We start from the raw sequence: 18,139 nt of genomic DNA, 5'->3' as shown, positions 1-18,139 counted from the left end.
ACATGAGTAAAGGGCAGTGTTGGCCAGAATGTCTCCAAAGTGCTCCAAGGGAACACTTGCCTACTTTCAGCCACTAATCACAAAGATCATATTAAGCTTAGTGTATAGGAAAACAAAAGAGAAGATTGTATAAGGCACAATTAGAAAGATGAAATCAAATTTCAGCAAAATAATCTAAAGGTAAGAAAAATGTTACATTATGAATTCACTTTGGTGTTGAAAGTGTGTGGTACCAGGTTGGACTTAGAACCAGACATGCAAATGAATGGCACCTATTAGCATTAGGGCATGAGCTATCCTTGGTGCTTAAGGACACACAAGGGTGTGACCTGAGAGGAGGGAGATCCAGTCTATGGGGATTTTTGCTTTTCTGGGAGTCCACCTCTTTTATGTGTCCTTCAATTTCTTGAACTACTTCCAAAATATAAATACAACCAAAGCACAGGAAGAATAACAATATAATATATACTGTATCCTTTAAAAGTGTAAAAATCAACATGGAGTGTTTTTGTGTTTTATGAATCTGTAACTTACTAGGCAAATTTGTTAATATTACAATGTTTGAATAAAAGGTCAAGTTAATTAAGATTTGAAATATGAATAATAAATATCTCCAAAGGTTTTGATATATTGTTATTTAGAAGAGCAATTATGTCCTGATGACACCTGAATTGCAAGTTCCTAAAAAGAGTTTCAAAAACAGTAAGATAAAAGTGAAAACACGTTTACTTGACTTTTGTTAATTTTTTTCATTTTTATATTAGAGTGTAGTTCATCAGATTTTTTATTTAAGATTGATCCCTTGCTTAAAGCAGTTATGCCAAGATTTTTTTTAAGAGAGACAGAACTGAAGTGTTATCATATGAATTGAATTTTATAAGCAGAAGGAAGCTCTCACTATGAATGGCATTCCAATGTCAGTGACACTGAGTCAAATCTCCAAAGCCAACCTCTGAGAGCTAAGAATTTTGCACACTGACTTCTGACAAGGCCTGAGAGAACTTACTCCTTGAAAAACTTTGCTACATGGCTTGATTCTCAGTTCACTGTCTTACAGGAGTTTAAAACTATTTGTACTGTATATATTCCAGACATCTCCATTCTCACAGCTATTGCTAGGGACATGGCACTTTAACAAGTACAGACCCTCCAAGACAAGTATCAGCAATTCCACTTTCTACAAGCTGTTCCAACAGCCCAGAGTCACATTTTCCATAACTTTAATTCTGTAAAATTTTCACTCATTTCTTATGCTAGAATTATAACTTAAATTGGTTGGTGGAAGAAACCTTTTCTATTATAGAATAGAATCAGAAAGATTTGTAACTCATAAAATTTCCTGAGGTTTCCTGTAGTCAGTTGATTTTATAATTAATATTTCCTGGGTTTTGATTGATTACTGGCTTAGCAGTCTTGAGTAAATTTAGAAATTAAAGATAGCCATTAACTGATATTTTTCTAACTTTTTATGTGTTGTTCAGTTTTTATTTAATGTCCTTCTGAGTCATTTAACTCACTTAAGTGCAATGTGTTTAACATAAAATCTTGTGGAAGGTCTCAGTTGGTGCTTATACTTTTTTTCCATGGTCTCCAGACTGGAAAAACAGGAGAAATATTTTAATAATTTTTAATTTATCTACTTCAATGTAAACTTTAATAAGTGAATTAAAATGCCTTTAAATAAAAGGAAGTACAACATCAACCTTTATTTGAATATGTTCTTTTTTATGAACTAAAGCTAATATTGTTCATCAAAGCATGTCAATTCATTATTTTGCTTTACTCTTTATGGCAAGGTTTCTTGTATTTGTACATATATATTTGAAAATATATATTTGTACATATATATTTGAAAATCAAGTCGAAAAATGTAGATGTCATAACTAATCTTGTTTGTCAACTTGCTCTGTGAGGGAAGATAGAAACTCAACTGCAGAATGGTCTCAGTCATATCAGCCTGTGGCCGTGTTTGGGGCATTTACTTGATTGGTAATTGATGCAGGAGGTGGAACCTACTGGGGAGGTAATGTCCCTGGGCATTTGGGCCTATGCTGTATAAGAAAGGAAACAGGACCGACACCAAACATCTGAATGTGGGTGTAAGTTAGGAGGCCTGGGCAATCTATGGGGCCTCAAGTAGTGGATCAGTGTTTATCCCTAGTGTATGAGTAGAGTTTGGGAGCCCATTCCACATAGTGGGATATTTTCTCAGCATAGACACATGTGGGAGGTCCTAGGCCCTGCTCCAAATGATATGATCCCTCATGGAAGGCTTTACCCTCCCTGGGGAATAGAAAGGGGATGTGATAGGGGGTCAGTGGGGGGCAGGGGAGGATAAGGGAACTGGGATTTGACATATAAAAAAAGATTGTTTTTAATTTAAATTTAAAAAGAGAAGAGAAAAAGTAAAAATAAATAGAAAGGAAGGAAGGAAGAAAGGAAGGAAGGAAGGAAGAAAGCAGAGCAAGTCAAAGGAAGCAAGCCAGTAGGTAAGCAGCATTCCTCCATGGCCATTATCTCTTCATTTTTTGCCTTTGCCTTCATTTCTTTACTTGGCTTTTCTGATGATGGGCTATTTATTACCTGTAACCCAAATACTCTTCCCTTCCCTATGATGCCTTTGGTCAGTGTCTTATGGCAGCAATAGAAAGCAGACTAAGACAGTGGACATTCCTTTTTTGGTGTTTTATTTGCGTAACAGTAGCTTATTTTTGCTTTTAGTAAAGTGAATTGATGAAGACTCCTAACTCATACATCTTTCAAAAACAAAATTTGTTTAAGGAGTGTTATTGAATTATATTTTTGAAGGATTGAAATAGCAATAAATCATTCCAAACATGTTCTTATTTTGTGCAAACATTTTTATTTGATTCTAGCAGCTAGATACGGCCATTTGCAGTGAAGCGGGAAGAAATATCTTAGGGGAAGTTAATAGCAGAATATAGGTGGTTCTACACAGGGATGAGTAATCGAGAGGGAATGTTAGGTGGGGAAAAGTATTGCAGAGTAAGGCAGAGGTAGGGTTGAGGAAAATAACACTAAAGCTGTTTGAAAACAAAAAGTAGAAACCTCAATGTTATTAAATATATATGTGTGTGTATATATTTATGTAAATATTTATATGGATATATTCATATTAAAGAGTCTAATTGAGTTAACCTACAATGGGAATATCCTCCCAGGAGTCACAGGTTGCCAAATAGAATACCTAGTTTTATGTATGGGAACCCTCTCCTCACATTGTTAATTAGCAATGTTACAAGGGAGAGACAAATCAATAGCATCTGCCTACATGTAAACTCTTTTTAAGCTATAGTGATGATCAGGCTGGTAAGACGTGTTCATGTATGCAATAGTTCCCACACTGTTATATGGGCAATCAACCATTTTCTGGTTGTGTTTAAGGTCTGCTATAAAGGAGGAAATTCATAAGTGGTACTGCACAGCTGGCAAAGGATCCATGGTGGGGAGCTCATAGACCCTAGTGGTAAACCCACTCCTATAACTCTGCTAAACACACTTAGTATTAAATTGCCCTCCATATTCATTCATCCACACCCATGCAATCCTCAACCATTTCAGAGATTTTTCTTTATGTAGTGGTCAAAAGTTTAAAGTAGAAACTTATAACTGGTCAAAGTGATAAGAATAAGTGTGACTATATTAATGATGCATTCAGCCACAATTGGAATTTCTGTATCACACTTTCCTTTTCTCCTGACTTAGGGATAATTATGGAGGAGGGATTAAAAGATGATTCAAGCCAGAGGTTGGGGAAAGCCAGGGTGAAACATTGTCTTCTGCAGATGATAAAGCCACAGCATTCATGGACTCATAACAACCGTATTTTCCTGTATAAGATCTAGATGTTTAACATGCTAGCGTTGAGTGGTGAGGGACTCACAAGCTCCCACCCTTAACTGAGGAGCTACTGACAGTTGATGGCTAATGAACGATGGGAATTCATTTGATTCAAGAGTATGACTAGGTTGGTTGCACAAACACTAGTGGATTGCCCAGTGAACATGTTGCAGCACAAATATGATTCCATGAACTATAAGAAAAAAAAAAAAGAATGTAAAGTTAACAGGGGGAGTGGGTGTGAAACTTGGAAGGGTTATAGGGGAGCTTGGCAGTGGGCTGGACATGATCATAGTACATCGTATGCATGCACAAAATTCTCAAATATTTAATACAATGTTATAATTAATAAAGTATGCAAAATAAAAGAAAGGATATAAATGTCAAGGTCTAGGAATAGGAAGCATAAAAATGTTGTTTCTCTTGTTTCAATTATCTTAATTGTATGTGGCTTATTTAATGGATATGAGGTAAGTAGCATAGCTAAATCACTACAAAGGAACAAAAATGTTTAAATGTCAGACAGAAAGCTATTGACATGGTATAATAATGACTCATTATAGTTTTATCTTCAGAGAAGATAAATTCAGTAACACTGTTACATATTGCTTTAACACAAAAGAGTCATTATAGTTCATTAAAATAGCCATGTTGAATTTTTTAACACATACTTATTTGTTTATCTCAACAAAGAGTTTTACTTTCTCGGTTAGGAATTTTGAAAATTATTTCAAGCATGGCATCTTTAACACAAGGATCCTTTCTTTGTAGAGTGATGTGAGCCCTTCCAGCAGTACCACCTCGCTTCCCATCAGCCCTCTCACAGAAGACCCTCTGCCTTTCAAGGTAAAAGATAATAATGGCCCCCCAAAAATATTTTTCTTAGTATTTCAAATTTTGCAAACAGTTTATGCTATATAGTCATATACAGATGTGAGGTGAGCTGGTTCATTCATCTTACCTGGTTGATTGTCTTACTTTGTTACTTATGAAGTAGATATCTTCTTCAGCCCCTTTAGTGCTGAGAGTAGTTTTATGCATCCTTTTGTCATGTCTTAATTCATCTTTAAATGCATTATATGAAGGGTTGTTTTTGTGCCATTGTTCAGTTGCTACCTAAAGGCTGAAGGTTGAAATATATGTGAAGCAGTTGCTGCATGTCATGTCTGACACAGGAGCTGTAGTTTAACTTATTGGTCAATATGAAGTAGCGATTTTAAATCACAGTAGTCAGTAATTGGTTTACATGGGTGAATATACAGTGTTTATTCTTCTTATATTTTCTTCAGCAGCAGTACTGAATGGGGCAATCATTACAAAAAAGTTAACATTAGGCCTAGTGACTTAAAAGTTTGATTTTTGGTTAACATTAGGTGTGGATTCATTCTCCTAAACATATTCTCCAATTTGATAGTCTATGTACTCTACAAATAGGGAAATTTCCTCATTGTCTACAAGGGTTGAGTTTTTAGCTCTAGCATAAAATGAACTGTTTGTACCAAAATGTTTGTATGTCATTAATATTATTATAAAGAAAAGAAATCTGCAATTGTCTGGATAAAAAAGTTGGAACATGGGGATAGTGCACTTGAGTTCAAGTTTTTTTTGCCTGGTTTGCTTTGAAAGTAAAGTAGGGCATGCTTGAGTGTGTATTAGAATGTTCATTTTAGTTGTGTATAAAATTATTATTTGGTATTTTGTTGTTTTTCATAGTAGGGGTGTATCTCAATAAGCCTCATGCTACATATAAGCTGGACAGTGATACCTACGGCTTCCCTTCATTCAATGCTATTGTATCACTGAGATAAGTCTTCCACAAGGCTGTCCATTGAAGACTTTTAATTTCTAAACATACCTGAGTTGTTTCATGATTAGTTACGGTGGTGGTTTGAAAATAATGCCCCCCATAAGGAGTGGCAATATTAGGAGATGTGGCTTGTTGGAGTGGTATGACTTTTTGTAGAGGAAGTGTGTCACTGTGGGGGCAGGCTTTGAGGACTCCTATGCTCAAGCTATACCCAATGTGGTGCAGAATTTACTTCCTGTTGCCTGTTGATCAAGATGTAGGGCTCCTTCTCAAGCAACATATTTTCCTGTATATCAACAGACATGATGCATAATGCACTAAATCTCTGAACTGTAAACTGCCCCTAATTAAATGTTTACTTTATAAGAGTTGTATGGCCCTGATATCTCTTCACAGCAGTAAAACCCCAACTAAAACAGTGGCAGACTTAGTAAAATAATGAAACTCTCATTTCTGTATCAAAGAATTGGTAAATACTGAATAGCAACTACTGGGGTATAAATGATTTGTCAAAATGACACCACAACTTGTGCTACCAAGATTAATAATATGAGGTATTTTATTCTTAGGATATGGGGCGGAATTCATAGAATAATCCATTCTTCACGAAGATTTTAATTGAATTTTCAGTGCATCACCAGAAACCATTTTCTCTTAATGTATGGATAAATTATAATGCTAAAACCGAATGTGATTTTAACAAAGGTTAAAATGAGTTTTTTATATTCTAGAATCTGCTGATATAAAACTAATTTAAGTACAATCATTTTTGTTGGATTATTTGACTGCTTCTAAGAGATCAATACTGTTTTGGAGCTAATGTGTATAAATGGTTCTTGAACACAATTAAGACTTTTGAGAGCCTGGAATATGCTGCATTGGATTTGAGTGTCTAATATATTTAAAGTTCCTAGTATTTTACTTATCATGTGAAAAAATAAGATTTATAGTCTTCAGAAATTTCTCATACTTATAAAACTATACCATTATTACTTAAAGTTATTCAAAATTTAATCTTTTAAATAGGTAGTAAAACTCCAATATTAGTTTGTCTTTGAAATTTGACATTGTATTGGAGAGTAACATCAATTATTTGTTTTTATATAAATACAAAGTAAAAGAAAATATTTTGGGCAGTACTTTTGTGGCATAATGTTTACTAATTTCAAACATTTTTATTAAGGCATAGAGTATATTTATGTTCTCTTATAATCATTAGGAGAAGAAAACCCTGAAATTGTAGTTTATAACTTTATTCAAAATTATGCTGTTGGACTGAGAGTAGAGCATATTTGCTAGAGTGATTTCTCTGGATTCAATCTCAGAACCTATTTTTAAGCAATACACAGATGCTTGTAGTACACAATGGATTTATATTCCAGTTCTGCGGAGGCAAAGACAAGACTAGTCCTGAGGACTTCTTAGCCTAACCTGATTGTACAGCTCCAGACTATGAGTCTCAAAGTAAAAAGTTCCTAAGGTGTAACACCCAAGCATGTCTCTTGGGCTCCACATGAAAACGCACACGCATGTAGTCACATTTAAAATGCAATAGCATACACACACACACAGGCACAGGCACAGACAGAGACAGACAGACAGATGCACGCACGCACTCACGCACGCATGTGTGCGCGCACACACATACCATATAACAGCATGCACTAGCATAAACAAAGATTTGCACACATGTGTACCATCATCTACACAAGGTGTGAACCAGAACACATACACAAATATATTTAATGAACATGGTAATATTTTTCAATAGAAGAAAGTTATTTCTTTCAGTAATCTAATTATTTACTAGTAGAAAAGAGAGAAAAATAATTAGCTCCATCAGTCAGCATGGCACCTTTCAGATATAGAGAAAAATGTGGGTACTTTTTTTTTTTCTCCAAGAATGTAATATAGTGAAAATAAACCCCATAAGTTCTGCATTAGTCATGTTTTTTGTTTTTTGTTTTTGTTTGTTGTTTATTTTTTGTTTCAATGACAAATACTTGGGGGAGGAAGTTAAGAGGAGGAGAGTTGTGTAGGAGCTCATGGTTTCAGATCCTTTTTTCTGTTGTGACTTGCTTCATGTTTCATGTCCTTTAGTGAGAGAGAAACAACATCATGAAGGCAACATGCTGTAACTCATTTCTTTGTTACCCTGAGGCAGAGAGGAGTTGTAGGAAGGGGCCAAGAATAAGATATACACTTCAAAGGTACACACTAAGCAGCCAGGGTCATTTAACTAGTTTTTAACCTTCCACAGTTCCACCTATTGTTAGTCTCTGATGATTTATGTCGCCATAGGCCACACAGACACACCCAAGGGTTTTACTAACTGCCTAGATGTCTGTGAGTTCACTCACACTAACATTCAAGGTACAGCACCAGTTTCCTAAACAGTGGTGAGTCTAGGACCTCACCTCATTGTCACATATGTAACAATGAGTAAGCAAAGCCACTATGTCTCTGCAAAACTGCATTGCTGCTGATGGAGGGCTTGCAATATACTCTTCTTCTGGGCAGTGGTTAAACTAGCAAGAAAAATGGCTTCTGTTATTCATACCTATTTAGCATTAATCACAGACTGCTGGGGTTAAATAAAGATGACTTGTGTCAGTCCAAGTGTACAACACATTGACATTTCCATTTAAAATAACATTATGACTATATTTACTTTATATATAGCATGAAAAATAGACAAATTGATCATTATTTTATTACTTAATAGTTATAACCCTATTAACATCTGCCTTTTTTCATATATTTACTTTGTGAACATTTTACTCAGATGATATATTTATATCATTTCCAACATCTCTTCTCCCTCTGCTACTCCTGTGTCTTTATTTTAAATTTCTTGTTTGCTAAGAAACTGTTGTTAAGTGCATTCCACAATAAGATATAGTAAATTAATGTTACAAAAATCTAGGTAATACTCTGAGGCTAGTTCACTAAAGTGGGAAACATGTGGCTTTATAGACTTGGAAATTTAGGCATCAAACTTAACAAACCTTGTTTGATACCAACATTTCTTTTCTCTGATAAATTATTGTTTCCATCAGTGGTACTATTAAAATCTAGTCTTCAAATTTAGTTGTTAAAATTATGCTCTGAAAGGCATTCTACATTTCATTTGAGATATGATTTAATTTTTTCCCATACAATGTGTAACCCACCCCACTAAACTTTGTATGATTATTGCTTATTTGTTGCTTTGGTATTTGGCAATTCCTCCAACCTTGCCTTAACTGGAAAATCCAGCAACTCTGCCTTACTTTGCAAACAGAAGGGACAAAACAACTGGGGAAGTATCTGTATGGGCAAGTCACATGACCTCCAGTTCACCACAGTCAGCACTCTTCCCTATTGAATTCACACCAACTGTGAAACTATGATGTGTGTGCATCCATCAGGGGACACGATGGCTAACTCATAATACATTGCACTTAAGTGTCAATCATTCCATACAGACAGGTAATAGTCTCACAGTGTTCTTCTCTGTTGGTGTTGAGAAATTTCTAGCATTTCAGATTATCATAATTTTTCAGGCTATGATCATGGTCACATGTTTCTAAAGAAACAGAAAGTACATAACTTATATTTTAACTATGTTTAGCATTATATTAACTCTGTACATATACAAGCTGACAGCTTTCACCATATCGTTATTAATGACAGAGGGATTACAAATAACCAATTGAGTAGGGATACCATGTCATTATAGACCCATGATATGATCACACACTTTTATTCCTCTGATGCCTAAAGCAGGAGTAGATGGCATAACCATGAGATTTTGTTATGGTCTTCGATAGAGAGACACTCATATCGGAAGTCTTGGCCTTCAGGTCCTCATTCTTTGTTATGGTCTTCGATAGAGAGACACTCATATCGGAAGTCTTGGCCTTCAGGTCCTCATTCTTTGTTATGGTCTTCGATAGAGAGACACTCATATCGGAAGTCTTGGCCTTCAGGTCCTCATTCTGTCTACAGTACTCTACATTCCTTTCTGCTACCTCCCTAGTTTCCTACCACCTAATTTTCAATCTGCCTTTTGTGTCCTTGTTAGACTCCGCATGATTTCCTATACTAAAGTTCCCTTAGGATGGCCAATTTACTGTTCTATCGTAGCATGGTCCTTTTACCATTTTATTGAAAACACACACACACACACACACACACACACACAAACACACACAAACACACACAAACACACACACACACACACACACACACACACACACACACACACTCACCCCAAAGCACACAGACAGGGAGACTCCGTGAGTCAGGACGGTTATCAGGAAGTGAGAACTTTAGAATACTTTTGTGCTTGCGGTTAGGATGAGTGGCTTTTTTGGGTGGATTTGAATTATTGAAGGAGATTGGATAATCCAGATAAAGAAAGGAAAGTGGATTGATTGCTACTACAAGAGTGTTCCCTCCTGGGAGATTTGGAAGTTCCCATTTGTCTGAGTGGTGGAAAAGCAGGAAGACAGCCATTTTAAGGGTTTAAATAGAAAGCCCACTCACCAACAGACAGCCTCTTTCCCCACCTGCCTGCCAGCTGAGGAGCTGTGCTACTTTCCCCCCCTTAGTACCATGGATCTTGAGCGTTCCAAATTCATTTGTCCATCAGTGAAGCACGGTGTCTATAGCTTCTTCTCTTCATTATCAAAAGTCATGTTTGATTTAATATACCAAATACATATTATTAAATCACCCTATCTATTCTTATGCTGTAATAAATTCAATAGGAATAAACTATTCCTATATTCTGCTTTTAAAGTACACAACAGTACTGAAGAACACCACTACTCACTAGTCTTCCATGAAATGTTACTCATTTCCTTTTACAGCACATTTCTGCCTTGCTAAGTTTGCATTCTTGAAAAGTCTTTGAGGCAGTTTATGCAGCACCTGGAGTTCACAGAGACACTTTCTCTGAGGCACAGCCTTTCCCTCTGAGGTACAGCTACCTTTTCTCTCAGAAACAGTCACCCTTGGAGATACTGCCACTCCCTCTGAGGTACTGCCATACAGTTTGAGGTATTGCTACCTCATACGAAGGGCAGCCACTGCTACTCTTTCTCAATTCAGCTACCCTCTCTGAGGTGCAGCCACCCTCCTGGAGGTGCAAGTATCTCAGCTGAAGTGCAGGTACTCCTTCTGAGATGTAGCCACCTTCTCTGAGGTACAGCCACCATCTCTCAGGTATCACCACCACCTGTGAGGCACACGTGAGCCAGCCATGGTACAGTCTGTGCTCTCGCTCATATAGTCAGTTTTCCCAGAACTGGTTCCAAGTTACAATGGACTATTTTCTCATTTTCTTTACTTTCTGGATCAAAGATCTCTGTTACTTTTCTTCATTTCCCGAAGTCTTCTTTTTGCCTATAGCATTCTTACATTTTCATCTGAGATTACCCTCCTGTCCATAAAGGAGCATGGATACTGGGAGAGAAATAGTCTCTTTAATATATATTTTTGAAGTAGTATTGTTATCTGACTATTCTTCTGCCCTGGCCCAAAGTTTGCTTTAAGTAAAAGAAAGCTCCCCAATTCAATTAAGAAGGAAACAGAAATATAAATTTGCCTCTCAAAATTTTGCTGGGCCATTAAAGGAGACATGCTTTGTGTCACTGGGATGGGATCATAAAGTCTTAACCCAGGACTTATTAACATGCAATATAACTCACAAGTTTTATTGTTTATTACATACAATTTGCATTATGTGAAAAACGTTTCAAAAAATACATCAGTTCTAGATGATTCATAAAATTTTACATTTCTGTATTTGTGTGTGTGTGTGTGTGTGTAGGTAGGGTGCTAGTGCATGTGTGTGGTAGTCAGAGAAGACAATTTGTAGAGTTCTCATCAGACATGTTGGCAAGTATCTTTACCTATCCTATTAGCCAGGAGCATATATTTTTGTTTTAGTCTTTAATTAGAAACAATGTAGCAAGCCTTCTTGTCAGATTTTCTTTGGGTGACCAGCCCCCAAATAATGACATAGACTTATTATTAATTATGAAAGTTTAACCTTAGCTTAGGCTTGTTCCCAACTACCTCTAATAAATTAGCCTGTTTCTATTCATCTCCACTCTGCTGAATGGCTCTTTACCTTGCCCCCATTCTGTATGCCTCACTCCCTCTGTATCTAGCTAACATAATCTGCATAGGACTAATTCTTTCCAAGTTCCTCTCTCTTCCTAGAATCCCAGCCTATTCCCTCCTGCCTAACTATTGGTAGTTAAGCTCTTTATTAAACTAATCAGGAGGCATCTTGACAAAGACACATCTTTATGGTGTACAAAAAGATTATCCCCCAACATCCCCCCCAACACACTTTTTGTCTAAATAAAATGAAAGGTTTAGTCTTACTAATTCGGATAACCCCAACTCTTATGTTACAAGCCACTAATTCAAAAAGGTATATTCTGATAAACAATTTCAGCTATTTTGTAAGTGGGTGTCTCTTAGTTGATATGCAGATGGTCATTTCCTGTCAGTTTTTCAACTTTTCAGCTTTTCAAAGTTTGTTTCATTAACTTTAATTCCCCATGATTATGAACTGTGCAAAGTGTCATAGGACTTCTGATCCATAACTTGAAGTGTATTCATGTGTAACATGAATAAAAAAGCCCAGAACAGATACTGGGATTCAAACTGAAGATCAGAAAAGCAAAGCAGCCAGCCATTAGCTTTTACCTCTAACATAGAAATGAGTGATCCTGTCTGCAGAAATCCTCAGAGTGCAAGGTTCTTAATCAAACCTCAGGTTTCACTCCCCTGAGTTCCTGTCTCCTCCTTCCTTATATTCCTCTCTCTGCCTAGCCATAACATTCCTGTCTCCATCTCCCTAGTGCTGGGATTAAATGCAAGGGATCCCAAGTACTGAGATCACCTTGTGTGAAGTGTTTCTGTTTTAGACTCAGTCAATTTCACATAGCTCAATGTGGCTTTGAACTAACAGAGATCCATCTGCCTTTGTTTCTGGTGTCCTGGCATTACAGGTGTGTACCACCACTGCCTGGCCTCTATGGCTAGCTAGTATGGCTGCTGCGATTAAAGGTGTGTATCACTATTACCTGGCTCTATGGCTGTGGCCAGCTTTGCATTTTGATCCCCACATAAGCTTTATTAAATCATAAATAATATGTCACCTCATTCCTGTTAGGTTATTTAAATATACAATATTCTAAAAAGGTAGAAAGTGAAAATAGTCCCACAATGTAAAATGAAATAGGTACCTCCTGCCATTTATCATAACCTCATATATTACATAATGCAGCATTGTAAAAACCGGGCATATATATTTTCAAAGGAAATACACTGGAAGGTTTCTACAGTAAAGACTTCTGTAGCATTATAGGAAACTATAAGCCCACTTCTGCCAATTTCTTCTCCTTATCACTACAAGACAGTTACTTTCTTAAATTATGTATCTATAAAGCAAAGACAAGTACAACCACTTTAGGGGAAAATAAAAAGCAAGGCTGAGGTCAGTATATAAAGAACTTTTACAACAACACAGTAAAACAGAAAATAATTGCTGTTGTTTTCACAGAAACAGGATCTCCAATTTTAGATCAAGAGTTCCCTATATATACATATGAATGACTTTTCTACTTAGCATTATTTTTCTTATTGTCAAATGGGAAAGGATTATTTAACTTTGAAAGATTAGTGTTTAATATTCAGAACTCATGTTATTTATTTTATATTGTCACATATTACTTTTATAAAAACTGATTAACAGGAATGCTGTGTATAAAGGAGAAAAAATAAATATGAACTTTTTGAGGGCAACCTGTATTGAAACATAAGCAGAGAAAATATAAAATAGTTTTTATGACATAAGGTATATGAGATTTTGTTTTCATCAGAAGTGTGTCATAGAACATTTTTCTTTAATTATCCTATTGATGTTTAATAAGGATCAGGAGAAACAAATAGGCCGAATAGATGTTTATTCAGGGAGAACTCACAACATAGACAGATGAACACTAGCAGGTTCCTGGTCCCAAGGATGCCTCCAGATGTATTCTTGTCCCCATGCTGCAAGCAAGAGAGCTCTCAGGGCCCCCTCCTTAGCCTTAGTTTAGTTACCCCAGGTCACATCTGGCCCTGTCTCCACCCCTAATGGGCATGGTCAATGCCACAGGTGCGGACAAGGTGAATATCTCATTATATTATCCAACTTCCTAAATATAGAAAACCAGTTAACTTCCTAAATACATTGCTCTCATTGAAGGAGCTCATCCACCTCATTAGAACTCTGGAAAAAAAATTTGCTATAAACAAAGCAAGGCTGATAATTTACCCTTTCAAATGTCCTGGAATCAATATAGCTTCAAGGTATTTTGTCTAGTATATCGTAATAGAAAGGAGTACATTTTGAGACCCTACAGAAGAGGAATATTTTGTGGCAATTTCGTTTCAGAAACATCCATCTTATGTCCTACATGTGTGGAGAGTGAGATAATTTTATTACAGATATTTTCCACCTTTGGGAATTAGTGGTCTCTTTTAATACTTAAAATACCTTTTTGTTCTCCCAGTAAGATCCCACTGTGGTGTATTTCTGAATCATTGCTGCAGTTATCTTTTAACTCATTAATTTGTTGAGGTATCCAATCTAGTTATTGATTAACTGCCGTGGGCTTTATAATGATCTAAGACATTCATGTCTCAATGTAAATAAAACAAACCAAATACTTGATTTCATGGTGTCTGGGTTTCATGATAAAAGAAAAATACACAACAAATACTATACAGTGTGTTTTTAGGGATCTTGAGAAAATAAAACAGAATTTCAGGGAAAGAAAGTGACACTATAATGTCTCCTTTCAAAGAGGAAGGCCAAATGAATGGTTCTTTGAATCGTCATCAGTTTCTTGTGCCTTTTCTTGGGGTCTTTTCCTTCTGGTGTTTGTTTGATTTTGACCTATTCAGATGTGTTGAACTTTTGTTTGGTCATAGTCATTATATATTTTTATATTATATTTATTATATTATATTATAATCCCTTGGAAGCATATTTGTCTTCTAATGAGAAACCAAAAGGGGATGGATCAAGATGGGAGGGGTAGTTGTGAGAAACTGAGAGAAGTAGAGGAGGGGAAATTGTAATGGATCTATTAGATAAGGGGGAAAAACCCATTTTTCAATAAAAGGGAAGAAAAAGGCAAAATGGAGCTTCCTCTGGTTTGCAGCATTTTAGCAGATGTATAATGAATAAAGGAGAAAAATGTGTATTTCAGAGGGAAGAGTCCTGAGCACAGTAAGTACAGAAGCTGTGAGGCATAAAGGTGACTGGTTAGTTATGGCTGTCCTTGTAACTGGTATGGAATGAATGGAGTCTCACGTGATTGTAATTCAGGGCTATGTCAGAGAGATAGAATATGCCACAAACGGTCTCACAGGCTGGGTTATAGACAGGGTCTTTGTTTGCATGTGATAGGAACTCATTGGAATGTTTACAGCAAAAGCTGAATAAGTTCGCTGTTTATTTTAGACTTATTGCTTTGCCTTCTGTATGGCTTCAACCAATGGCCACCTGGCAGAAGAAGACAGCAAAGGCTCCTGTAGATTAGGGATTGTGGTAGTTTCAAGTTTACTGTAAAGTCTGAAAGTTCAACAGCTGGCTGGTCATTGGTGCATTCCAACAGTGACATCAGCAGAGTCTGGTAGCCAATCGTACCCTGGTATTTTAAAAAGGTAAAAGGACCATTTGGGATACTAATAACTCATATTCTCTCTATTTTCATTTTTGTCTCAGTAACTACCTTTTTGCTGTTGCAATAACTAAGTATGGTATAGAGATTATTTCCCCCCCCCTGGGGGTACTTGGTTGGATTGTTTTAGTGATCACGAGGAAGGAAATGTAGGAGTAAGCTTTAACATAACCTTGGTTTTATCAGAATTATTATTCAGTCCTATTTTTGCTGTTTATTCTGGAGTCCTTTTTTTCTCTCTTGCAGGAAACTGTAATGCACATATATAGAGTTAGATATAATTTGACATAGTTTATGATAAATCAATAATTATAGAAGAAAAACATGATCCATCCATGTTCACTAGAAGTAGGCAGACAAAATAAAATTGTCCAGGGGATAACTGATGGATTTTGAATATAAAATGAAAATGAGGTAGCATTATTCTTGTCTTATTCTGTGCTTTTCTACTTTAACAAAATACACTGTGCTTGCTAAACTAAAGCAATGGGTGTTGGTTTGGCTCACACTTCGGGGCAGTGAGAAGCCTAGTACATAATGACACCAGCATTTGCAAGGAAAATTTTGCTGCATCAAGCAAAGGCAATATTAAAGGAAGTACACATAAAACAGAAAGATAAAATGAGGTCAAACCCTCCATCTTATGCGGAACCTACACCAACAATAATTATGCCACTCTCACAAGGATGCTGTAAATATTTCATAAGGATAGAGCTCCCTGGGCCTGGTTACCACTTACCACATGGCTTTTAAGGCTGTTACAATGAAAGTGAAATTTTAAGATGAGTTTTGAACAGGTTTTGCAGCAGCCAACAGCCATTTTGAATATAATTTCAAGTAAAAGTGTAACAGTATTTTTCCTTATTGATGATGATTTTTAAAAATATTTACTTATTATGATTGTATTATGAAAGTAATCTTAAAGTATATCTATTGTTATAATATACATATTTTAAAAAACAAGTTTAGACTAGTTAAACATAGAATGACAGTTTTGTTTATGTATGTTTATGTAATAAATCATTTAAACATTGGTCAGCTCCAAATGACAGTTTCTGAGATATGAAGCCTAAGCCTTTCCTGGCAGATTTGTTTGAGGTTTTAAACTAAGTGCATTCAGATTTAGAATAGAGATGCTATTTATATTTTCTTACATGTACTATTTCTTAAGTTTAAGGGAGATAGATATTGAAGTTAATTCTGTTCTAGTTCCCATGGTCTGCATATTGGACATTTGTTGCAGGCATTGCCTGCCATACTTCATTGTTCCCAAGGAGCCTTTTGAATTATTGTAGAGTATGGATGTTTGAGGGTAATTAGAGTAGATTTTTATGAGAAAGTGTATTTTCCAGGCAAAACTCCACAAGGATTGTATAGTGCTAACAGAAAGAAAATCGAGTGTCACACATGTGATATACTCTTTTTCTCTGAAGCCCACTAGAAACTCTCCACTGAGGATTCTGTTGTGCATTTGTCATGTGGGAATACTACAGAGTGTGCACTGAAAACTCAAATTTCTAGGTACATATTAGGTGCCCAATATAAACTGTTATTTGTACAAGCACTAAAGCTGCTGGGCACCACTGTTACCATCGTAGGAGCTGGCAACAAGATAGGCCCAAAGATGCAACTAATTGACAACCTTGCCGGAAAGCCTTACTAGGGAGAATGCAATTCTATAGGGCTGTCATATCAAAATTCCATGCAACAGACAGTTGGAATAATACAAGTTTATTTTCTATGAGTTCTATAAATAGACATTAAAGATTCAGCCATTGACATTTTTTGTTTCTTGTGCATCTTTGATGTCTCCATGGCTTAGAAAAGGCTACCTTCTTACTATGTCCTGTGTGCAAGAACCCTGCATATCCTGTCCTATTGACACCACTGTGACCAGCAGTATTTTTTACCTCATACCCATCCTTCTTTGAAGTTCTTGTCTCTAAATGTGGTTATGCTGGGAAATGTGGAGCAACATAGTCCATGCTGGAATAAATGCACTGCAGATCTACTATGTGAATTCAAGCAGAGAAGAACTTTGCTGAAGCATAAGAGAAATAACTATAGTTTTTGATATAAATGTCTAAGTATTTTATTATCAATACTCTACTTGTACATATGTGATGGTCTATTGTTAAGGCAGTTTCTAGTACTATTAAGTTCTTAGTTGAACATAGGAATTTTGGGTCTGAAAGAGTACAAAAAGAATTAAGAATTTTCCTCGTCATATATATTCTCCAGTACACTCATGACTTTAAGTTCTATGGCCATGTTAATTTGCATTAACTTATGTTATCAAACTTCCATGTCACAGAATTTGAATTAACTCAGTGCCTATCAAATCTTGAATATAACACAGAATGTAAATACTAAGTAAAATATAATGTGAAATAACAACTAGTACTATTTCTTCTATATAATGTTTCATATTATTTTATGCTGTATTGCTCTTCTCGTTCTGTAATAAGCTTAGAATAATTTGCCTTTTATTTGACTGATCCAGACAGTAGTGGTACTGTATAATATATTATTATGCATAGAGTCAGAAAAGAGGGCTTATGTCCTAGTAAGGAAAAATACATAAATTAAAGTCAAAATGAATTGTATTTAATTTGTGCTAAAAGACATGTAATATGGTTCAGACATAGCACACCTCTAGGGAAAGATTTTAATGGGAAAAGCAAGTAAATAATTTGCTGCTGCATGGTAGCTTCATATTACTGTCCAAATTCTT

At 36.0% G+C, this 18,139-nt stretch overlaps 1 protein-coding gene across 1 annotated transcript in view; it reads left to right on the top strand.

The window, feature by feature from the left end:
• The window catches only part of LOC127235597 (serine-rich coiled-coil domain-containing protein 1), a 528,053-nt gene that overhangs the window by 380,456 nt on the left and 129,458 nt on the right, over positions 1-18,139 (top strand). The window contains exon 7 of the mRNA XM_051202943.1: positions 4,633-4,707. Coding sequence (XP_051058900.1) covers positions 4,633-4,707 — 75 coding nt within the window. The remainder of the gene's footprint in view (positions 1-4,632; positions 4,708-18,139) is intronic.

This window comes from Phodopus roborovskii, unplaced genomic scaffold (assembly GCF_943737965.1).
Source record: "Phodopus roborovskii unplaced genomic scaffold, PHOROB, whole genome shotgun sequence".
NCBI classification, from domain to species: domain Eukaryota; kingdom Metazoa; phylum Chordata; class Mammalia; order Rodentia; family Cricetidae; genus Phodopus; species Phodopus roborovskii.
This window is presented reverse-complemented; position numbering and strand designations above follow the sequence as displayed.